At 38.2% G+C, this 23,638-nt stretch overlaps 1 protein-coding gene across 3 annotated transcripts in view; it reads left to right on the plus strand.

Moving 5' to 3' along the window:
* The window catches only part of cep164 (centrosomal protein 164), a 38,771-nt gene extending 15,470 nt beyond the window's left edge, over positions 1-23,301 (plus strand). The window contains exons 11-27 of one of the 3 annotated variants that reach the window (XM_030152058.1): positions 2,574-3,092; positions 3,906-4,037; positions 4,243-4,438; positions 8,158-8,232; positions 8,380-8,502; positions 9,758-9,901; positions 12,022-12,105; positions 12,188-12,256; positions 12,332-12,582; positions 13,304-13,489; positions 13,577-13,757; positions 13,862-13,969; positions 15,108-15,210; positions 16,152-16,544; positions 20,763-20,835; positions 20,927-21,046; positions 22,684-23,301. In XM_030152058.1, the coding sequence (XP_030007918.1) occupies positions 2,574-3,092; positions 3,906-4,037; positions 4,243-4,438; positions 8,158-8,232; positions 8,380-8,502; positions 9,758-9,901; positions 12,022-12,105; positions 12,188-12,256; positions 12,332-12,582; positions 13,304-13,489; positions 13,577-13,757; positions 13,862-13,969; positions 15,108-15,210; positions 16,152-16,544; positions 20,763-20,835; positions 20,927-21,046; positions 22,684-22,780 (2,854 nt within the window). In that variant the 3' untranslated portion in view covers positions 22,781-23,301. The remainder of the gene's footprint in view (positions 1-2,573; positions 3,093-3,905; positions 4,038-4,242; positions 4,439-8,157; positions 8,233-8,379; positions 8,503-9,757; positions 9,902-12,021; positions 12,106-12,187; positions 12,257-12,331; positions 12,583-13,303; positions 13,490-13,576; positions 13,758-13,861; positions 13,970-15,107; positions 15,211-16,151; positions 16,545-20,762; positions 20,836-20,926; positions 21,047-22,683) is intronic. The other 2 variants (XM_030152060.1, XM_030152061.1) reach the window with 2 other exon arrangements.
* Positions 23,302-23,638: the final 337 nt, after the last annotated feature.

Consider the following 23,638-nt stretch of genomic DNA (forward strand, 5'->3'; position numbering starts at 1 on the left):
TCCAGGAAAACATCTCCTACCCCCACCTTTAATCATTATAATTAGGGCTGTCACAATTAACAAGTTAACGCAGATTAATCCATCATCATAATTAATCTGATTAAAAATTTTAACGCAATTAACTCATCTGCAGCACAGAATGACTCTGAAGGTCTCCGGTATCGCATTTGGGTCAGTTTGTCCAAGTAGAGTGACTGATGCACATGTGCAAATGGGCAGTTGATCCGGTGGTGACAGGCAGCAGAATCAACCCAGAATGGTGGAAGGCGCTGAACAGCACACTGGCCCTGTGGATGGAAAATTTGAGTACAAGAAAACCCAAGACGAACAGTCGACGGACCTGAAGTATTATACATACTCTGCAGAAAGGAGTTCCCTTTCACCGAAGGACTTCCATCTTAAAATACCACATTAACGAGAAGCGGATGTAGTCGGGGATTCTGTTAGCACTTCGGCTAATACATCGTCTAGCGTGTGACAAACACGTTAAGTGCATATACAGTTGTGGAAAAAATTATTAGACCATCAAAAGTCATCAGAAACAATGGTTATCCAATCAAGCACTAACTCCTGTGTGTATCTTGTGACTAAAACAGAAAAGAAAACATGGAATGCCTAAAAGCACTGTTTTTGGCAGTACAAGGCCATAAATATTGATTGATTGATTGATTGAATTGATTGATTGATTGATCAATTGATTGATGTATTTATTTCAAATATGAATATCAAAACAGAAGAAAATAAGTAAACAAAACACTTAAACATAATACATAATACATATTCGAAAAGGAGTGAGAAGCATAACTTATAAACTCCCACCCCTTCTCCTTAAATAATTAATAACAGTAATAATCTTCCTAGTCTATGCATGTCTATACTATATGCTATAATATGCCTGATACTTTTTATTAAATAATTTGGTTTCTGGCTTTATATTGTTATGAACAAATATAATGTGATTTACATAAACACATAATACAATAACACATATATGTAAATACATATTCATACACAAATATATATTTATATAAAACACACACACATACATACACATACCACATACTTGTACATCCTTATAACCCCCAGTGATACCCAACACCTCCCTCATCCCTGTACCTCTGAAAAATTGTGTCTTTGTACCTCCTTTTAAATTGTAAGTAAAATGTAAGAACTTAAGTGATTTTGGTTTTTATCAAGAAAACGATGGAAAATGGATACATATCAGTTATTAAATTGAACTCTTATGACCTGTTTTTGTTATAATTATATTTATCCAAACAAATGTAACTTTAGTTTTACCAGACATTAAAATGAACAAGAAACTGAAGAAAACAAGGGTAGTCAAATATTGGTTTCCGCAACTGTATATTCCATTCTTTCTTGAGTCTGTTTGGTAATGCAAAATGAAACATGATTGATATAGATTAAAAATGAATGATATTTAATAGTGATTAATCGAAATTAATCCACAGCCACCCTGTTATTAATCTGATTAAAAATTTTAATTGTTTGACAGCCCTAATTATAATGTATTTATTAATGCCTTATTCTGCATGACCACATTGTACAACTGCTACTTCACTAATGAATTAGTAATTAAGCACTGAACATATTTTGAGTCAGACTTAACTGAATAATTTATTTGGACTCCTATTAACAGTTTTATTTGGTTACACAAGAATAGACCATATTTACTAAGGACTATTAATGAAGACTGTCTGTACTGGTGGTAGTACCACCCTTTAACGCCTATACTGAGAAAAGTATATTTAGTTCAGTATTTATGTACCACTACTTCTAAATTTGCGATCAGACTCACAGGATGTTATTGAAGGAAAATGTGAGTTAACGGCCTAGGAGCTGGCATTTGACAAATTCATGCTTGTTGTCGTCTTCTTAAAGTGCTGTAAAATTCTGTGATGACTAAACTAAGATTTGAGGAAATGTACAGCACAGTGTGGTTGAGCGTCATAACTGAACTATCCCTGTCATCCTCAGAAATATATCTCTCCGGCTCTCAGTGCATTTGTCCTATTTAATACTGTATTTTTGAATTTTGATGTTGTAGTAAAACATCATTATTTGTCTTTTTTTCTGCCTATAAATAAACTCTATATCTTGCACTCTATTCCTATTACACAGTAAGTCTGAAGACTATAAGTCTATATTGTTACATTTAATTATATTTGTATTGTTTAAGTAGCTTGTCTTTATTTCCTTCTGGTATTAGTTTTATATAAATCCCATTGCATTTCATATGTGTATGAAATGTGGTAGCCTATTTAATGCACTATTTAGAGCTCAATTTCAACGGGACTTTATCTGGGTAAATAAAGATTAAATAGAAAAAAAGAGAAATGTGCATTAATAAATGTTATAATTATTCTTTATAGAATATTATATCATTAGTATTCTGTCCACATTAAACTTAAAATCAACCAGTGAATGGTGAATATGGATATTAATGTAAACTGTTTACCCTTTGGTAAAATGTCAGAATGTATGGTATTTCTCTTCTCCACTTGTATTTAACTCTTTCCAATACACTAATGTTAAGCTGTCTCTTTTATCAGACATAAACATGATGGAGACGAAAACCAGGCCGTGGCTCCAAAAGTTGACCGGCTTGTCCTGCACCAGTCCAGTCCTTCACCCACCCTCTCAAGCCCCTCCCACTCTGATCAGGTGGATGGACTCTATCCAAAAGCCAAGGGGCTCAGTGCGACTCTGGGGCTACAGAGGCCAGAAACATCCAGAGGTCGACTAGTGCGCTCATTCAACATTCAACTTGAATTACCCATCATAAGCAATGAGAGCCCACTGGAAGAGAAGTCAGGGTGGAGAACTGGAAAAAAACAGGAAAAGAAAGAGGAAGAGGAGTGGAAGAGTGTGGAGAGAGAGGAAAGCTTTATGAGAGAAATGAAGGAGGAAGTAGAGAGGGAGAGTCAAAAAGCTGATCGAGAGATGAAGGAGGAGAGGGAGCAAATGATGAAGGAGAAGGACAAGAGGATGCATGTGATCCAGGAGGATCTGAGGAGAGAAGAAGAGGATGAGGAGAGGAGGCTGAAAAAGGAGAGTGAAGAAAGACTGAGGTAAGCATGTAGCGTATATCACACCCCATTGATTCTATACAATTAGTTGAATGGACTAAATCACAGGCGTCAAACATGCCGTCTGTGGGCCAAAACCGGGCCGCCAAAGGGTCCAATCCATCCATGGGATGAATTTATGAAATGCAAAAATTACACTAAAGATATTAACAGTCAAGGATGTTAAAATCATTTTAGTTCAAGGTCTACATACAGACCAATATGATCTCAAATGAGTGGGACCAGTAAAATTCTATCATGATTACCAATAAATAATGAAAATTTTCGTTTTGTGTTAGTGTAAAAAAAGTAAAATTACATGAAAATATTTACATGAACAACCTATCCTTTTACAGAAAATGTGAATAACCTGAACAAATATGAACAACATGAAATGTCTTAAGAGAAATAAATGCAATTTTTTCATATTCTGCCTGTTACTAAATGTTTTTTTGTGTTTGTAATTGTAATGTAAGTTGTTATGTACTTGTGTAAATGATAAAATGAGACATAATATTGTTTAAATTGCACTTATTTTTCATAAGACATTTCTGGTTCATGTTATTCACATTTTTAAGGGTCTTTGTGGATGTAAACGTTTTCATAATGTAATGATAACTTTTTTCACTTTCATTATTTTACTGGTCTGGCCTGTTTGAGATCATATTGGGCTGTATGTGGCTCCTGAACTAAAATGAGTTTGTCATCTTTAGACTAAATGAATAAATAGTTTCCTTCAACTATGCAGCCAAAAAGTCACTTAACACAACCAAATGGCACTTGACACACTTTGAAGAAAATTGTTCATCTTCTTAGGACTCTGCGTCAGTCACTCATGACTAAGAGGAGGGAGGAGGAAACCAGGTTGAATGAGGAGACCAAAAAGATGTTGGAGGAGCTACGAGAATCTGTGCAGAAGGAGAGGGAGACGGAGCAGCACAAGATTAGGTCAGAAACACATTCAATTACAGCGCTTCCACTTCAGTTTGCTCTTAATACATTATAATTCTAATAACAGATGTATGTGTGTGTGTGTGTGTGTATGTATGTATGTATGTGTGTGTGTGTGTGTGTGTATGTATGTATGTTTGTATGTGTGTGTGTGTGTATGTATGTGTGTGTGTGTGTGTGTGTGTGTGTGTTGGGTACTCAGGCAAGAGAGCGAAGCCATGCTCAAGAAGTTACAAAACACACTCGAGGAAGAGACAGCAGCTCAGAGAGATAAACTAGAAACCCGCAAGAAGCAGGATGTTGAACGTCTTAAGACTGAGTTGGATGAAGACTTGGAAGCAGTGCGAAGGAGAATCCATGATGAGAGGGAAGAGAAACTGAGCTCTCTCAGACAAGAGGTGAAGAACTGTCTGTGTTAAGTTCACTGCCTTCTACTCATTCAAACATTTTGTGTTTAAAAGGTACCCGGAATGAATATTCATTGCTAGCTATTTCAAAAGACCACGTATAATACTAGCGGTTCCATTCGGTAACTCACGTCGAGCCTGTTATCAAGTGTGCGTGAGCACTAAGTCACTGCTCTGTCAGTCAGGCATGGTCCTTCACAGGCTGTTCCAACACCAGTAGTGACGCTGATTCGTCGGTTTGTCCGATTACCTGGGCTGCGATGGACTGGTCACTGACCCCGTGCAGCAGACACCAGTCTAAGACGACACATCACACTGATCTACAAGTAAAATGCTTCCAGAATAAAAGTAGTTAAATTTTACCACCTGTGAATCACTGATAAGGAAAAATCAAGTCAAAAATGTTGGTTGGCTGAAGTTTCCAAGATACATTCTTGGGTCACAATTATGGCTGCACGATATTGGAAAAAATTGGACCAATGGCCTTGTAGCTTACCGGCCAAATTAAAAACTTTGGGAAATGTATCCAGATGCCATTTATTATCACCCAGTTATGTGTATTTATTATATTACAGAAATAGCCCATGTTTTGGTCATATTCCAATCAGATCTGTAAAAAATTCAAATTCTAACTTGATATCATTGATACTTACTGATTTATTGTGTCAATCCACTTCCTATCTGTTACAATGGGAAAATTTGTCAAAGTCACACCAAATCAGATCTGGATCGAAGTAATTTCAATACCTTGTGTTGACATCATCATCATAAAGAAGCAGTATACCAAGTTTGAAGTCAATCGGAATTGTAGTTTCGGAGAAGAAGGTGATTGAAATTTTTGTAATGGACAACAGACGATGACAGATGCCGGTAAGCTAAAAACTGACATTGCGATTTTTTTAACCCTGCGATATATATTGCGATATGAAAAACTACTCAGGAGGATATAATAGCTGTGTGGTGCTGCCGTAAATGGTCAAACAAATGAGTTGTGTTTCCTCTCGTGTCGACAGGTGCGAGGCACTGTCGACACAGAACACATGTTTCAGTATCATCCTTCTTATAGTCGAAATAATTCCAGATAACTGACGTTGCTTTTCTTTTTGGCACCAAGTCTTCATTTTCAGTGAGTTTGTCTTGTTCATTGTTCATTACCTCCACCAGGAGGTATTGTGATCACTTTGCTTTGTGTGTTTGTGTGCGTGCGTGCATGTTTGTTTGTTTGTTAGTAGGATAATTCAAAAAGTATGGACAGATTTTCATGAAATTTTCAGAAAATGTTGATACTGGCACAAGGAAGAAATGATAAAATTTTGGTGGTGATCGTGGGTGGGGGGGCAGGGGGTCCACTGATCTGCCTTGGCGGAGGTCTGCGCTCTCCGAGTACTTTTCTTGTTTTTCAGTGTTGTTACTAGTGACTCACTCCATGTGCAGTGGCGTGGTCTGCTTCAGTAAACTGATTAAGAATGATTGTGATTAGTGGATCGCTGTCCGCAGTGTGTGTCAGGTGCCCATGTTGAAATTAGATGAGAACACGTCGAGTTCATTTGCCTCCTACATTGCAGGACCTGCGATGTGACTATTGCACACACGTACATTGCGATGACGATGCTCAATTGTGCAGCTCTAGTCAAAATGTAAAATTCAAGAATTAATGAGATGGTGGGTTTTACTCCAAATGAATGTTTATCTTAGAGCTACCAGATCTACTTCGGAACACTGTCTGTACATTACAACACATTCACTTTACAGGTTCTATCTAGTGGAAGATTTCAAAATCTGTTGTTTAAATGTATATAAACGAACATAGATGTGTAATAACACTTTATCATATACCTTGAAAACATCAGCAAACCAGCACTTTTGTCATTTGTTTTCCAATTAATCTTATTAAAATACGTAACATTTAGCACATTTAATCTCTGAAGCAGATAATTTCTAAAAAAAAAAAAAAAAAAAAAAAAAATTGTAGACCAGTGTTATCGGCTAGCGCTGGGTCTTGCCTTATAGCGGAGTACAAAACTTACGGCTGCACAAACCACTAGCCACTCAACTTCGCTCACTGACCACAGCTTGTTTACTTACACTTAATCACCTGGAATCCATTAGGGTCTGTCGCTTCTGGCCGGCAGTGGTTGCTCCCTGTAGGTTTTGCCCCCGCGCATAGTCCACTTAACAAAAAGGTCCAGTGTGGTGCATTTATGATGATTTTTTTTACTGAATTTGCACCTCTCTTGCTTATAAGTAATACACAAAGCTCAATGTCGTGAGCATAACCAATACAGATACACTTTCATATCGCTCATATTGGGTGGTGTGGTGACCTCACAGCAAGAAGGTCCCGGGTTTGATCCCAATGTTGGCCTTTCTAACCTCGTATCCCAAAGTGCATGTCTTTAGGTGATGGGAGGAAGCTGTTGTTAATGTGAGAGTGTTAAGTTGTTTACCTTTATGCGTATATGAGTCCTGAGTTGAGGTGGGGACATGTCCAGGGTGTACCCCGCCTTCACCTGTTTGGTAGCTGGGACCAGGCAGTGCCCCTTGACCCTCATGGATTAAACAGTTTGGCAAATGAATGAATGAATATTGCTAATATGATAGCGCTGAAAACAACTGGGGCGACACGGTGGTGCAGTGGTTAGCACTCGTGCCTCACAGCAAGAAGGTCCTGGGTCTGATTCCAACACCAGTCGACGGGGGGTGGGACCTTTCTGTGTGGAGTTTGCATGTTCTCCCTGTGTCTGCGTGGGTTCTCTCCGGGTACTCCGGCTTCCTCCCACAATCCAAAGACATGCACTGATAGGTTAATTGGTTAATCTAAATTGCCCATAGGTGTGAATGTGAGAGTGATTGTTTGTCTCTATATGTTCAGCCCTGCGATGAACTGGCGAAATGTCCAGGGTGTACCCCGCCTTCGCCTCTATGTAGCTGGGATAGGCTCCAAGCGACCCCCGTGACCCTAGTGAGGATAAAGCGGGTTCAGAAAATGAATGAATGAATGAAAACAACTGTTCTAAATTTCTAGGTGGGATTTTCTGTTTTGGTGTAGTATTTTCCGTCAAAGTCACTATTTTCATTTTAGAAACCTAATATTAACCATTGGTACCAACTAGCCAATACTGATAGTTTGTAAAAATGGTCTTAATGGTACTTATTAATTGGTTTGTCACTAGTCTGTGCTAGATTTGGTGTTAACAGGTTGGTATGTTAATCTTCAAAAGAGGATTCTTGTGTAGGGGAAAGGTCGACCTGGAACTGTTTTTGTGGGTTGCTTCATGTTGTGTACACAAATCCTAGTTCGCTGCAGGCTGTTCCAAAAAACCTAAGACAAAGAAAATGCCTGTTACTTGTTGTCAGCAAACAGCACAAGTTATAGTGATCAAGTATTTACCAACATGTTAGGAACATACAGCAAAAACAAATCAGATAACAGCACACACGGCAAGTTTTAACCTAGTTAGAAATCTAAACTTCAGCCTACTTAGACCTATTGAAATATTTTAGAACAGTTAAACGGTATTTTTTTTTCACATTATATGACCACGTGTTGATAAGGTGGATAGTATGTGTAGCTTAAATCCTTGTGATAGTCAGACACAGCCAGAAACCACAGTGTCTGTATGACTTTGATGGGACACGCTGTCATTTGACTTAGATTAATGATCTGTATATGTATGTGTGGGTGTTTGTACCGTTTTCTCTGTATAAAGGTCAAAAACATGGAGTGGAGGAGGGACCTGATGAGTCCACGACCTGAACAGCAGCTGGCGGAGTACCACAGAGAGGTGATAGGTCACATACACAGATTACATTAAACACAAGCATAATTTAAATGTTCGCATGACTGTAACTTTAATGTATAAATTAGATGTTCTTCCTTCTGAAGAACACATCACTTGTGCTGTAAACTGACCTTTGTTGCTGTTTTCCAGCTGAGTGATGTGCTCCAGGAAGTGCGTGAGGAAGTACAGCGCGATCATGAGAGGAAGCTGGACCAGCTAAAGGAAGACCACAGGAGAGAGATGAACAGCATCAGGGAGAAATACCGCGATGAGGTTAGAGAGGGTTAACAGCTCGCAACAGTGGAATAAAGCCAAAGAAGCAACAGTGTACTGTAGAACGTCAAGGGTAACATGACAATGAGTAGTACACGGTGTTCATAAAGTCTCATTACAATTTGACTTTTTTTTTTTTTGATCAAGGTCTTTTTTATTTTCAATTTTCAAATGCATAACAAGAAACACAACTTGAACATGCAACCTTTGTATCCAGTTCCTGTCCAACTGCCCCCCCACCCACTCCACCCACCCCATGTACTGGACCTTCATTAAGTACAAATTAACAGATTTATTGCAAAAGCAGTTTCATTCATCTTCTGAACCCCTTTGTCCTCCAGAGGGTCAGGGGGTTGCTGGAGCCTATCCCAGCTATTTATGGGCGAAGAAGGGGTACACCCTGGATGTGTTGCCAGTTCATCGCAGGGCTGACATATAGAGACGAACAACCAGTCACTCTCACATTCACACCCATGGGTAATTTAGATTAACCAATTAACCTTTATTAGTGTATGTCTTTGCAAAAGCAAATGAACAGGCAAATCTGTGGAAATTATTACAAAATGAAAAGCAGATATTGAAGTTTTTGCTTCATGTATTCCACCTCTATATGGACACCATTAGTTGCACAAAGCACATGAAGACAGTACTGGATTTGTTTCCATGTTGGCTGTATCATAGCCTCATCAATGGTGTCAATGGCATCAGGTCATTGATGTCCTGTTACTTTGTTCGATACTCAATATCTTTAACATAACCCCATAGAAAGAAATCCAGGGGAGTGATATGTGGTGAACGAGGTGTCCAGGGAATTGGACCATCCCTTCCAAACCACCTGTCTGGAAATGTTTGATTTTGGAACCCACCAACATGCAGTCCCCAGTGTGGTGGTGCACCATCTACCGGGACAATGATGGCTGGTTGGAGGTCATCCAGTTGTGGTGACATGTATTCAGTCAAAAGTTCAAGGTAAACATTTGCAGTAATTGATATCTTGTTGAAAAAAAATGGACCAATGATTCAATTGCGCTTGTGATTAAAAACTCTGATAACCACTGAGCACATAGAACAAATCTGATTAACATATCTCATCCATTGCTTTTGCAACACATTTTTTAAATTGCAGAGAGACTTTGTGGACCGCCTGTATAAATACCTTTGGCATGTAGGTTATTTTTCTTATTAGTTTTTAGAAGAGCCCAAACATAATTCTGGCATTTGAAAAACATTGTGACATTGTCTGTGTGTGTTCCAGGAAAACGCTCAGAGGGAGCACTTGCTTTCAACTCTGCAGGAGGAAAGGGAGCGTCTCCAGGCATCACATGATGTCCAAGTAGAGAAACTCCACTTACAGCTCAGTGCACAGATAGAGAAAATGCAGCTGACACACACACGCAAGGTGAGCCAGTGCACACGCACAGCAGGAGAAAGTATCAAAATGCATTCAGTTAAGTACAATATGTATAGTTCTGAAGTACTTTGACTATACTGCGTTTATATTATTTATCCTATCATTGTTCTGAAATACAAATCAAATATTCTTTTGGATTTATCTACCCAATAGTATGAGATTCATCGTTACCAGTTGTAATATTAAAGATGAACACTTTGAAGTATGAACACCATATTTCCAATTCAATTAGTGGCCCACCTCAGCTGTATCTGCCCTTTATTTAAAGTAGGTTTTTATTAGAGTCATGCCTTTGTTTCTAATTTCCTGTGTTTCGATGTGTAAAAATGGTTGTATCTGGTATGATGTACTGCAGTAATCTTTTCTAAAAATGCAACAGATCCTTAAAGTGAATCTCAACATTAAAACATGTCTCTTAAGCTTTGATCAGAATCGTATGTAATCAATCAGTGCCAGTTACAATGCAAATAAAAACTGACAAGTATTTTTGTTTTGGATGTGAGAACAGCTTAACTTTCTACTTCCTGTATATAAATATTTTGGAGCCTTCCTGTCCATTTTGTGACGAAGTCATACTTTCAATATTGTTTTAATACGTACATCATGAAATTGGATTTAAAAAATTAATGTTGCCTCGTTGAATTAGAAATGTCCAGTACATCTGCTGAATGACATTCTTTTTTGCATAAACTGAGACCTTAAAATCTGCCCATAAAATCACTGCCTCAATTGGTTCATTTGTTTGTCTTTTTGAATCTGAAATGACATATTACAACACCACAGTGACACTACAACTTGGGCTGCAAAAATGGTCATTTGTCAGGGAACTTTTATAATTTGAAAAACAGTCCAGGGCCTTAGGTCCCCATGGGGAAGAGCTATGTGACGCCAAGAAAAAGAGGAGAAAATGTATTACAGCATACACACAAATAGATACTGATTTTCTGATTGATACTGATCGCTCTTTCTCAGGCGATAAAACCATAACAAAACTCAAACTCACCCTTTCAGACCTTCATATGGCTCTGCATAAGTGTGTTGTGATTCTGTGTAATACAGATGTTCCTCAACTATTCCTGTCTGGCATCTACACCCAGACATTCAGACACTGACCACCTCCATCTCAGCCTTTTTCTGACTTTGTTACAGTTTTCAAAATCTTGAAATGGGTGGAGGAAGGGATGCACGATTAATTGATTTTAAATTGAAATTAGATTATTTAATTAGGACGATGCTTAAAAAAGGGTAATCGTCACATCGAATTTCATCTCCCTCGTGCCTCCGGGCTGCGTGCCTCCGGGATAATGTAGGCTCCTCCTCCTAACTGTGAGAGCAGTCTCCACAGTATTTGGTCTCCACACCAGTACAAAAATGCTGTTTGCAAAGGAGAGTGAGAAGTTTGTGGCTAAAAATAGCAAGAGCAAGTCGGTTTGTGTGGAATTGGTACAGCTTCGAAGTTTCCAATGAAGACCAAACCATTCCTGCTGCAAACTCAGCCTGAAGGCGGTATCAGTCAAAGACAGCAGCACAACCTACTTATTTCAGCACCTCAAACTTCATCACACGCCAGAGCGGGAGCGGTGCATTGCATTGCGGGCTGCACATGAAAATGACATGCCACCACCAGCCCGAATCAAAATCGAAAATCGAGTTTTTAGAGGAAAAAAACAGGATTTTATTTTTGGCCAAAATCATGCAGCCCCAGGTGGAGGTTGTCTCAGAACAGGGGTTTTGAGCTTTTATTGTGCAAACATTGTGTAAAAGTTTCCACAAATGACACTTTCCCTAAAATAGCGTTGAAAAACAGCCGGATTATATTTGTGAATGCATCAACATATATTTGCAGAAGTGAACACCCAGGGTTTATTTAAGGAAATACAGTAAATATAATTCTGTAATGGAATCAGCTGTTCTTTTGTCATCCTTTGATTGTTGATACATGAAGTGTATTTTAATGGATGTTGCTTTGACAAACCTACTGTAACATTTACACAGAACACGTCAGCATTGTATAGACTGAAACCATTTATCTGATATAGATTAAAAAGAGAAAAATCATACTTGCTATAGTCTGGAAGATCAATCTGATGATTTTTTTTAATCTATAGGAGTCAGAACTACAGGATCTGTCAGATCAACTGGAGCTGACAGCCAAAAACCTGAAGTGCCAAGAGGCCTTACTGAACTCGAAGGTCCTCTGTCACATATGATCTGTCCTTCAAATCATTCATACACAAGCCTGAACTCCTTCATAAAGTTTCTGTCTCTTATTAGGCAGCAGATTTGACGAGGAGGAGAAAAAAACTTGGGGATGATGAGGAGGAGGTGGACAGACAATTAGAGGTAGGACATGTCACTTTGTAGTTTTTGTGTTTTATTACCCGTTTACCTATTTACTTATGTCCTTTGCATGTTCAGGCTTTACCACGGTTGATTCAGGAGAGAGACCTGATGAACAAAGAGTTGGAGAGGATGAAAGAGGAGAAACATCATCTCCTCCAGAGAATGAGAGAGGTGAGTAGTGAAGCTAAAGAGGAGGAGGAGAGGCTGAGGAACGAGAGGGACAAAGCCAGAGAAGAGTGCAGAAGGGCAAAGGAGGACAAGGAGCGACTGGAGAACAAGGTGCAGCTGCTACAGCAGAGATGTGAGCAGCTCAGGCACAGAGTCAGGTAAATTTGTCTTCAGTTCCAGCAAATGTATTTATTCCATAATAGCTCACCTGGCCATCTCAGTTCCTGTTGAGGATTTTCTTTGAAAAAAGGAAATCAAGGAGACTATGTAAAAAAAAAAAATTGCACAGAAAAACAAACCCTTTGGATTTAATTTGTATTCATCCAAAAAATGTGTAAATATATTGATCAGTACATTAAAAAAACATGTAGTTTGATCAAAATAGATTTTAAACAACAGTGTGGATGGATGGATGGATGGATGGATGGATGGATGGATGGATGGATGTTGTAAATGTTCAATTATAAATTCTGAAATTTTGGTCCAAGGGACCAGATTTAACCTCCTAAGACCCAGGAAATGTCAGCAAAGTACAAGATTTTTTTGTTTTTTTACAAAGTGCCTATATTGGAAACATCATGATGCAACAGTTTTTTCAGATGCAGTTTTTAAAATTTTTATGGAATATTTTTTGTAGTGGACAGTTTTCTTTTTTTTCTTTTTTGTATAAAGTTGTGAAATTCTTGTCCACAAATGTGGACAGAAAACCCATAGCTGGGTCTTAGGAGGTTAAAGAGTATTTAATAAAATAATTTTGCAAGGTCAGCAGAAGTTTCCCAATATATTTTTTAATATAGACTGCGAATGCTATGTCAGTCTGTATGTCCCATATTGATTTAGGTTTTATTTAAAATGACAACATTCATTTTGTCTCTTCAGTGAACTGGAACAAGCTGAAGGTGGAACTACCTCCTCTAGACCACAGCCTAAACAAGACAAGAAGAAGACAGGGAAAGCAGAGGTGACAGCACCCTCCAGTGACAGGAGGGATTCACTGCTACGTTTAGAGGACCTCGAGGACCCACCACTGTCTCCTGTACCCGACAGCAACAGCAGCATGGACGAGTAAGAAGGGACATGATCACTGCTGATCAAAACATATGCCACCCATAAGTATGTACTTAATTTCAGCTTCTATCTCTTCACATCTTGGTTTCCAAGGTACATCTCGTCACATCGCGTTTCGATCCAGAAGACCAAACTCTTCCTGGAGAGGGAGAACAGGAAGTTGATGGAGAGCGAGGCAGCTCTGCGGGCGGTCCAGACCAGCTCTATCCAGGAACCTGGTCAGGAAGGAGGGATGTCTGAGGAGATGATGAGGAACCTCCAGCAGGTAGGCGTTAGTGTGACTCACTGGTGGTTTAACAAATGGTTTAACATGTTTGTAATCATCTCAAAATACTTAGTGATTTTCTCATCCTTCTCGGTTTCCCCCAGGAGGCCAGAAATGTGGCTGAGTTACAGCGGACAGTTCAGAGAGGAAGCTCTGTCCTGCGGAAGAAAGAGGAGCAACTACAGCAGTTAGAGACCTCTATAGCTGAAGAAGTGAGTAGAAATGCCAAACAAAATCTCTCTCTCTCTCTCTCTCTCTCTTTCTAACTTTTGTTATGATGTGACGCTGACAAACAGTTGACAAAATAAAGTGACTGCTACTGTTTATTTGTGTCTAAAATCCAATTATTTGAATTTTTAGGCTTTAAAATGTCCTTAAAAATAATTTGATTCACTGCTTGATTGAAGCTTGTTAAACATCACAGATTCAACGGCTACAACACCTTTTGTCAGAAAATGCTCAGACTATGAGCTTTGGGTACAAATCTGTCATAATAATCTACCAACAAACAATGTCACCCAATATTGTACTGGGTTCACACTGGAACCATCACCAAAGTCTGGCCAAAGCAGAACAGACAGGACTTTAATTCTATTCATAAAGGTCTTAAAAAGTCTGTGCTAAACCTGAGCTTAATTGTGAGAGACATCCGAATAATGTACAGGATGGGGAAGCAAAATTTACAATGAACATTTAGTTGTTTTTTCTCAGCAGGCACTATGTCGATTGTTTTGAAACCAAACATATATTGATGTCATAATCATACCTAACACTATTATCCATACCTTTTCAGAAACTTTTGCCCATATGAGTAATCAGGAAAGCAAACGTCAAAGAGTGTGTGATTTGCTGAATGTACTCGTCACACCAAAGGAGATTTCAAAAATAGTTGGAGTGTCCATAAAGACTGTTTATAATGGAAAGAAGAGAATGACTATGAGCAAAACTATTACGAGAAAGTCTGGAAGATACTGTTAAAGAAGAATGGGAGAAGTTGTCACTCGAGTATTTGAGGAACACTTGCGCAAGTTTCAGGAAGTGTGTGAAGGCAGTTATTGAGAAAGAAGGAGGACACATAGAATAAAAACATTTTCTATTATGTAAATTTTCTTGTGGCAAATAAATTCTCATGACTTTCAATGAACTAACTGGTCATACACTGTCTTTCAATCCCTGCCTCAAAATATTGTAAATTTTGCTTCCCCACCCTGTAGGTACATCATAAAATTTGACTGTATCTCACAGATGGATGATGTCACCAAAATAGAATTCCACTGTACACCTGCATATATTAGGCTCAGGTACTATTTTAGATACAGGTGTCTAACTGGTGCTGTTTTGTCTCTCCAGCCTCTGTTTGAGGATTTGTCACGTTTGGCAGGTGAGAGGAAGGTGACCTTTGATGTGACTGAGTCAGACCTCAGCAGCACTGCAGACCCTCCTGATGGGACAGGTAATGCATACTGGCTTCATCCAGGCCAAACTGGTATACGAAGTGTACAACACGGTGAAAAAGCTTTTATTTTAACGGGTTATTTTAGATTTTTGAAATGGGGCTATATGAGGTACAGGCATACAAAAAACGTACCACTATCTGAGATGTATATTGTGGGAAAAAAAAACAAAAAAACCCTAGTTCATGCTACAGAGGTTTGGTTTTTTCTTGTTAATTATATTTGTGTATTTGTTTTGGTTTAATATATTCCCTGCACTGGTAACATAGTAAAACCCTGTCAGTGTAACCGGGCAAAATGTATGGTGGAATGCATAGAGCCACGAAGTCCTGGGCATAATTTTAAAAGGAAAGGAAAGGAATGGTCATTCCCTAATTTGATTTAAAGTAAAAGAATGAGGATGTCTTTATCTTTGTCCTTTTTTTTTTTTCCTCTATATCTTCTATTTTTTGATTGTCATGTTTAATTTGAAGATTTTAAATTTGGAGGAGAGTGGAAAGAGATGGAACAAAAAAAAAAAAAAAAAAAAAAAAACCTCAGTCATTATGTACCAGCTGTATGTGGAATGTATTTTATAATGTTCAATAAAAAGATAATTAAAAAAAAAACAAAAAAAAACCAAAAACGTACCACTGTGGGAAGGTATTCCTCACAATACCTGGAAAAAGTAAACTAGTTAGTACCTGAAAATAAAACTAAATAAACTACAGTGGAGCCTCGCAGTCATGTGCACCTTAGTATGAGAAATTTGCTTTACGAGAAATTTGCTTTACTCTTGAGAATTTTTGCCTCGAAATACGAAGGGAGATTCGCAGTGTGAGCAGGCGCACCTCCCAACAGGTTCATGTTTCGGAGCACCAGCATTCAGATGCAGTGGAGGAGATTTTGGAAATCCCAAAGGACCGCAGTATGATCATATCTGCTGCTTTGTCTCTCTCATCAGATCTTCCCACCGTCCGAGTGGCCGAGTCCCTGCAGCAGATCTCAGGCCACGTCAACACAATCCTGAGCGCGTTGGGTTCGCTGGCCCAGACGCAGAACAGCGCACCTTACCCATCATTCCCCCCACCTCCGTTTCAGCCACTGTCCACCACCCCTGCTCCCACCTCTTCCAGCTTCACTCCTGCTCCTACCTCCTCCAGCTTCACCCCTGCTTCCATCCAGCCTCAGGTCCACAGCTTGTTAGCCACAGCTCCTCAAGTAGAGCCATCATGGAACTGGGTGCCACAGGGGGGGGTCTCTGCCACAGCACCCCTGTTCAGCACCCCCATCCCCACTGGACTGAGGACCTCTGACGATGTCATGAACAGCCGATGGAGCCAGATTTTTCCTGGTAGGATATAAGAGGATTCTATTCTATTCTATTCTGTTCTATTCTATTCCATTCTATTCTGTTCTGTTCTGTTGTGTTCTATTCTATTCTGTTCTGTTCTGTTGTGTTCTATTCTGTTCTATTCTGTTCTGTTGTGTTCTATTTTATTCTGTTCTGTTCTATTCTATCCTATTCTATTCTGTTCTGTTCTATTCTATTCTGTTCTATTCTGTTCTATTCTATTCTGTTCTATTCTGTTCTATTCTATTCTGTTCTATTCTATTCTGTTCTGTTCTATTCTATTGTGTTCTGTTCTGTTGTGTTCTATTTTATTCTGTTCTGTTCTATTCTATCCTATTCTATTCTGTTCTATTCTATTCTATTCTATTCTGTTCTGTTCTATTCTGTTCTGTTCTGTTCTGTTGTGTTCTATTCTATTCTGTTCTGTTGTGTTCTATTCTATCCTATTCTATTCTATTCTGTTCTGTTGTGTTCTATTCTATTCTATTCTGTTCTATTCTATTCTCTTCTGTTCTGTTCTGTTCTATTCTATTCTATTCTATTCTATTCTATTCTATTCTATTCTATTCTGTTCTGTTCTGTTGTGTTCTATTCTATTCTGTTCTGTTCTATTCTGTTCTGTTCTGTTGTGTTCTATTCTGTTCTATTCTATTCTATTCTGTTCTGTTGTGTTCTATTTTATTCTGTTCTGTTCTATTCTATCCTATTCTATTCTGTTCTATTCTGTTCTGTTCTATTCTATTCTGTTCTATTCTGTTCTGTTCTATTCTATTCTGTTCTATTCTATTCTGTTCTATTCTGTTCTATTCTATTCTGTTCTGTTCTATTCTATTGTGTTCTGTTCTGTTGTGTTCTATTTTATTCTGTTCTGTTCTATTCTATCCTATTCTATTCTGTTCTATTCTATTCTATTCTATTCTATTCTATTCTGTTCTATTCTGTTCTGTTCTGTTCTGTTCTGTTCTGTTCTGTTGTGTTCTATTCTATTCTGTTCTGTTGTGTTCTATTCTATCCTATTCTATTCTATTCTGTTCTGTTGTGTTCTATTCTATTCTATTCTATTCTATTCTGTTCTATTCTCTTCTGTTCTGTTCTGTTCTGTTCTGTTCTATTCTATTCTATTCTGTTCTGTTCTGTTGTGTTCTATTCTATTCTGTTCTGTTCTATTCTATTCTATTCTGTTCTGTTCTGTTGTGTTGTGTTCTATTCTGTTCTATTCTATTCTATTCTATTCTATTCTATTCTATTCTGTTCTGTTCTGTTGTGTTCTATTCTATTCTGTTCTGTTCTATTCTGTTCTGTTCTGTTGTGTTCTATTCTGTTCTATTCTATTCTATTCTGTTCTGTTGTGTTCTATTTTATTCTGTTCTGTTCTATTCTATCCTATTCTATTCTGTTCTATTCTGTTCTGTTCTATTCTATTCTGTTCTATTCTGTTCTGTTCTATTCTATTCTGTTCTATTCTATTCTGTTCTATTCTGTTCTATTCTATTCTGTTCTGTTCTATTCTATTGTGTTCTGTTCTGTTGTGTTCTATTTTATTCTGTTCTGTTCTATTCTATCCTATTCTATTCTGTTCTATTCTATTCTATTCTATTCTATTCTATTCTATTCTGTTCTATTCTGTTCTGTTCTGTTCTGTTCTGTTGTGTTCTATTCTATTCTGTTCTGTTGTGTTCTATTCTATCCTATTCTATTCTATTCTGTTCTGTTGTGTTCTATTCTATTCTATTCTATTCTATTCTATTCTGTTCTATTCTCTTCTGTTCTGTTCTGTTCTGTTCTGTTCTATTCTATTCTATTCTGTTCTGTTCTGTTGTGTTCTGTTCTATTCTATTCTGTTCTTTTCTATTCTGGACAGTGACTAAATGCTGTATTCATTGTGTCAGTGCTAGCTTCAGGGCACAATTTAAACTTCTTCAAATTGATAAAACAGCAGAAAAGCACGGCCAAGCACAGGAGCTGTTCGACAGGAATTAATAAATGAGTGGGTTTTTACACAGTACTACCAGTGGGTGGGTTATTGTGTGACTGAGTGGCTAATGGACAACACAAACGAGGAATATAAATGAAAAGCACATTCAAATATATGCTCATGCTAACTAAGCACCTGTATGCTAGGCCTCTGAGGTTTAGGTTTACAAAAACTATGTTTTAAAAAATAGTCAGCGCATACACACACTTAAAACTATTCTCACTCCACAGGCCATTGCTGAAAATAAATACAGAATAAAAATAGTTATGGTGGCCTCAATAAAACTCAGTAATACATGCTACAGGCTACAACTGTGACAATCATACCACCTAAAGTCATAGTACTAGTGGCATTGTACCCGTGGTGCCATTGTACAATAGCATGAGAGGCTAAAACGCCCTCCTGTGGTGCAACAGCGGCATTGTACCCAAACGCCCTCCCGTGCTGCAACATCGAACGGACAACGTGCATAATATAGTAGGATTCATTTAACCTTTTACTCTGCACTCAGGTTCATTACTGAGTATGTTTACAACACCTACTGTTGTATTTTGTATGGAAAGGTCGTTTTGTTTTCTGTGTCAGGGTTTCTGCAGATCATTAAAAAGCACTAAAAGTCATTAAATAGATTTTGTGAAAATTAGGGCCTTAAATGGCATTAAAAAGCATGCAATTCGATGTCGAGAAGAATTTAAAAAATTAAATACACTTGATGGAAAAAAAAGCATTGTTATTCACCATTTATTTTGATTATATAAACATTTAATAATTTTGATGATCGGAAGTATAGTGTGATGATTGACAGGTGGAACCCTTTAATTGGCTATTGTTTATGGCTGATACACGAAGTCACAACACCGGCTGCTTGGAATGCAACGTGCTGCAAGCGTGCTCATGCCGTAGCGAAAGAGTGGAGGGAATATTAGCAATATTGGGAAAATGGGAAAATGCAAGTTTCAGCAGAAGTGATTAGAGGAGGAACTATTCAGAACCTGGTTATAAAGCCTGTCGATGGTAAACCGAACCATCTATACACAGGGTGGGGAAGGAAAATTTACTATATTTTGAGGCAGGGATTGAAAGACAGTGTATGACCAATTAGTTTATTGAAAGTCATGAGAATTTATTTGCCACAAGAAAATGTACATAATAGAAAATGTTTTTATTCTGTGTCCTCCTTCTTTCTCAATAACTGCCTTCACACGCTTCCTGAAACTTGCGCAAGTGTTCCTCAAATATTCGGGTGACAACTTCTCCCATTCTTCTTTAATAGTATCTTCCAGACTTTCTCGTAATAGTTTTGCTCATAGTCATTCTCTTCTTTCCATTATAAACAGTCTTTATGGACACTCCAACTATTTTTGAAATCTCCTTTGGTGTGACGAGTGCATTCAGCAAATCACACACTCTTTGACATTTGCTTTCCTGATTACTCATATGGGCAAAAGTTTCTGAAAAGGTATGGATAATAGTGTTAGGTATGATTATGACATCAATATATGTTTGGTTTCAAAACAATTGACGTAGTGCCTGCTGAGAAAAAAACAACTTAATGTTCATTGTAAATTTTGCTTCCCCACCCTGTATAAAACTATATATAAAACTGTATCTGCAGTTGGACGTGGGCATTAAATTTGTTTAAAGTGGCATTAAAAAGGGCATTAAAAAGAATTAAATTAGATTTGCTGATACCTGCAGAAACCCTGTATGTACAGTATAAGAGACCAAATATATAGATGTACTTGTTCAGTTATAAAGTCATGTTGAGGAAACTACCATCCTGTATCACATCCCTGTAACAACTGGCTTCTGGAAATGATCAAACTCATTCAAACTGTATTGTTTAATTTATTATTTTGTTATGACTCATTTGATTTATTTATTGTTTAATTTATTGTCATTGTCAAGGTATTTAGATTTTCTTTATTATTTTTCTTTATCCAATATTTTATTAATTGACTTTCTGTATTTAAATGATAGCATATCTGCCATGTTTGATTTTTAACAAAAACAGAAATCTGTTTAATTTCATGTTTCATGCTAATAAATGTCTCTTCTTCATAAGGTGCATGTGCTTAGATAAACTAAAATTAGACTTATTCTACATGTAGTGGTGGCACTCATTTTGCAGAATAGTCACTTTCATTCAACACAATCTTCAACTCTCATTTCACGGTCATGAAATTGGCCCTAGTGGGACCAGAGGTGCAGCCATTGTGATTTTGTGTAACTGTGTTCTGCAGGAGCAGCCATGGGCCCAGTCGCCTCCAGCACCTTGAGGACCACCTCGGCCTACTCACCTTACACAGCTGTCAGGTAGCGTACAAATACTGCACTTCTCACACTGTTACTCCTTGTCTCCTTACTACATTGCCAAAGACGTGTATGTCTCGTGTGTGTGTCTCAGTGAACAGGGGCGGGGCGTGAGATCAATGCCAAAATCAGTGGAAATGGATGGACAAAGGCTTCAGCGGCTGATTGACAGCAACAAGAGGTGGCTGGAGATGCGCATGAAAGACACCAGCATGTATCCTTTTGTAACAGGGGGGTCAAACTCATTTTTGTTCAGGGGCCAATATGATCTGAAGTGGGCCGGACTAGTAAAATAATAGTGAAAAAAGTGAAATTAGATCATGAAAATGTTTATATTTACAAAGTTTCCTTGAAATCTGAATAATATGAACAACCTGAAATATCTTAAGAAAACTGTGTTCATTTTTAACAACGCATCAGTTCATCATTACGTCCACCAGGGGGTATTGTGATCACTTTGCTTTGTGTGTTTGCGTGCGTGTTCTATCACTACCAAAATGTAATCATTTCTTCCTTGTGCCAGTATCAACATTTCCTGAAAATTTCATGAAAATCCGTCGATAACTTTTTGAGTTATCTTGCAAACAAACAAACAAACAAACAAACAAACAAACAGGCAAAAACACAAAGCAAAGTGATCACAATACCTCCTGGTGGAGGTAACTAGAGTGAACAATGAAAGATGAACTAGAACAACATAGTGCATAGCTTTTTAGCTTGTTTGTTTTCTCTTTCAATTTGCTTTTGCGCTCTCTGCACCACTTCCTCCTAAGAGTCTAGACTCTAGAGCAGGGGTGTCAAACTCAGATCCTCGAGGGCCGGTATCCTGCATCTTTTAGATATTTCCCTCTTCCAGCACACCTGGAAGCCATTACATCGTTATCAGGCTTCTGCAGAGCATGATGATGAGCTGATCATTAATTGAACCAGGTGTGGCTGGAAGAGGGAAATATCTAAAACATGCAGGACGCCGGCCCTCGAGGACCGGAGTTTGACACCTGTGCTCTAGAGCAACAGACTAGATCAGGGGTGTCCATTCCTGGTCCTCAGATCTACTATCCTGCATGTTTTAGATGTTTCCCTCTTCCAGCACACCTGACGGTTGTTATCAGGCTTCTGCAGAGTTTGATGATAGGCTTATCATTTGAATCAGGTGTGTTGGAAGAGGGTTACGTCTAAAACATGCAGGATAGTAGCTCTCGAGGACCAGGAATGGACACCCCTGGACTAGATGCTCTTTATTTTAAATGAATTGTAATTTTATGAGTCACACACAATGTTGTTTCATCCTGCATTTTTCAGCATTTATAAATCAAGGCTTTCCTGATAATATTTAAAAAGCTAACATGATAATTAAATAACAGCTGAATTAAAACCAGTTCATTTCTCAAAATAAATTAAAATCTTGGTTTGAGTCGCTCTGAATGGACACTTCACCGTCTGTGATGAAATTTGGCGTCAGGTGAAGGTCCTCCAAGGCGCCGCAGAGTTTCTGTTTCTGAGTGGTCTCCTCCGTCCACAGTTTTTGCCTCAGGGTATGATACTGTGGACAGTATTTCAGCAGGTGCTGTTGTCTGACTGTCAGTCTGGGATGACCACTGCTCTGTCTGGTCAGTCTTAAATTTGTTGTATAGGTGATGATTGAAAATAAAATGAAAATAATACTTCTCATGCTTATGTAAAATTAAAACCAAGCTGTACATACTAATAAGCGACAGGTCTTAAGTATTATTTGAAAGAACACTATCTCGGAGTATGTTTGGAAAGTAGCGGTCATCAAAAACTAATCTGGTTTCAGAGTCTCTGTGTTATCTGGGAAATCCTGTTATTGTATTTGACTGTTCTCTCCAGACCTCTGTTAACTCGCTATCGTCCTCCTGCAACCAAGAGCGGCTTAGTCCAGCTGGGCCTGGATGATAACAACCAGATCAGAGTCTTTCATTACTGAGGCCGTGGCGCTCAGTCCAGGACAAAACTGCACGGCGCCGTCACCGAGGACTTTGGAGCAGGGACGGCTGACAGAGCCGTGGTGTGGTTTACACACAGGGCCTCGCCTGAGAGTCCTGGACCAAGATTTTCAGGGAAAGTCCGGAAACTTTGTTCCACTGTGACTTTTGTACTCCAACGTTACACATGGCTGCAGGTTACTGTTTATGTTTACATGTTAGAGCTCCTGCCACACTTGGGCCAAAACTGTTTATATTTTTTTTTTAAGGTTTAGTATCTCAACCAGGAGGGAGTCACTTCCTGAGATAAAAAAGTAAAGACAATCACAGACCAGTATTTTACCTGAAGGTCTACTTAAAGTCAGACCAGGACTCATCTGATTTTTCTGGGTGTCAACTCGAGCCAGGAACAATGGTCCCTTTTACATGTCATTAGCCTCATAGCATAATTATATAATTAATATGAGTCATACACTATATGGACAAAAGTATTGGGACACATTGAATTCAGGTGTTTCTTCTCTAATAGGGGTCTGGAATATAAAACAATAATGACTAATGTCAGTAGTTTTATATTCTAATAAATATCATTGCATTGGTTAGTTTGGTTTGAATTGATATCTTTGCTTCCAAAATGCCTCAGCGATGTTTTTTACTTAATTTTTCTTAACATTGATTTTGGTTTTTTTAGCCATTACTATGATTTTAAATGTTCTACCTCTAAATTTATAAAATATTTTTTATGCTCTGTCTGTAAATAATAATTTTCTACCACAACTAACCATCTACTTTCTTCACATCTCACTTAGGAAGAAAAATCTCCCATTAAACTTAAAGAAATATTGATGTTTATAAACTAT

The sequence above is a fragment of the Sphaeramia orbicularis genome, chromosome 13 (genome assembly GCF_902148855.1).
Source record: "Sphaeramia orbicularis chromosome 13, fSphaOr1.1, whole genome shotgun sequence".
NCBI lineage: Eukaryota > Metazoa > Chordata > Actinopteri > Kurtiformes > Apogonidae > Sphaeramia > Sphaeramia orbicularis.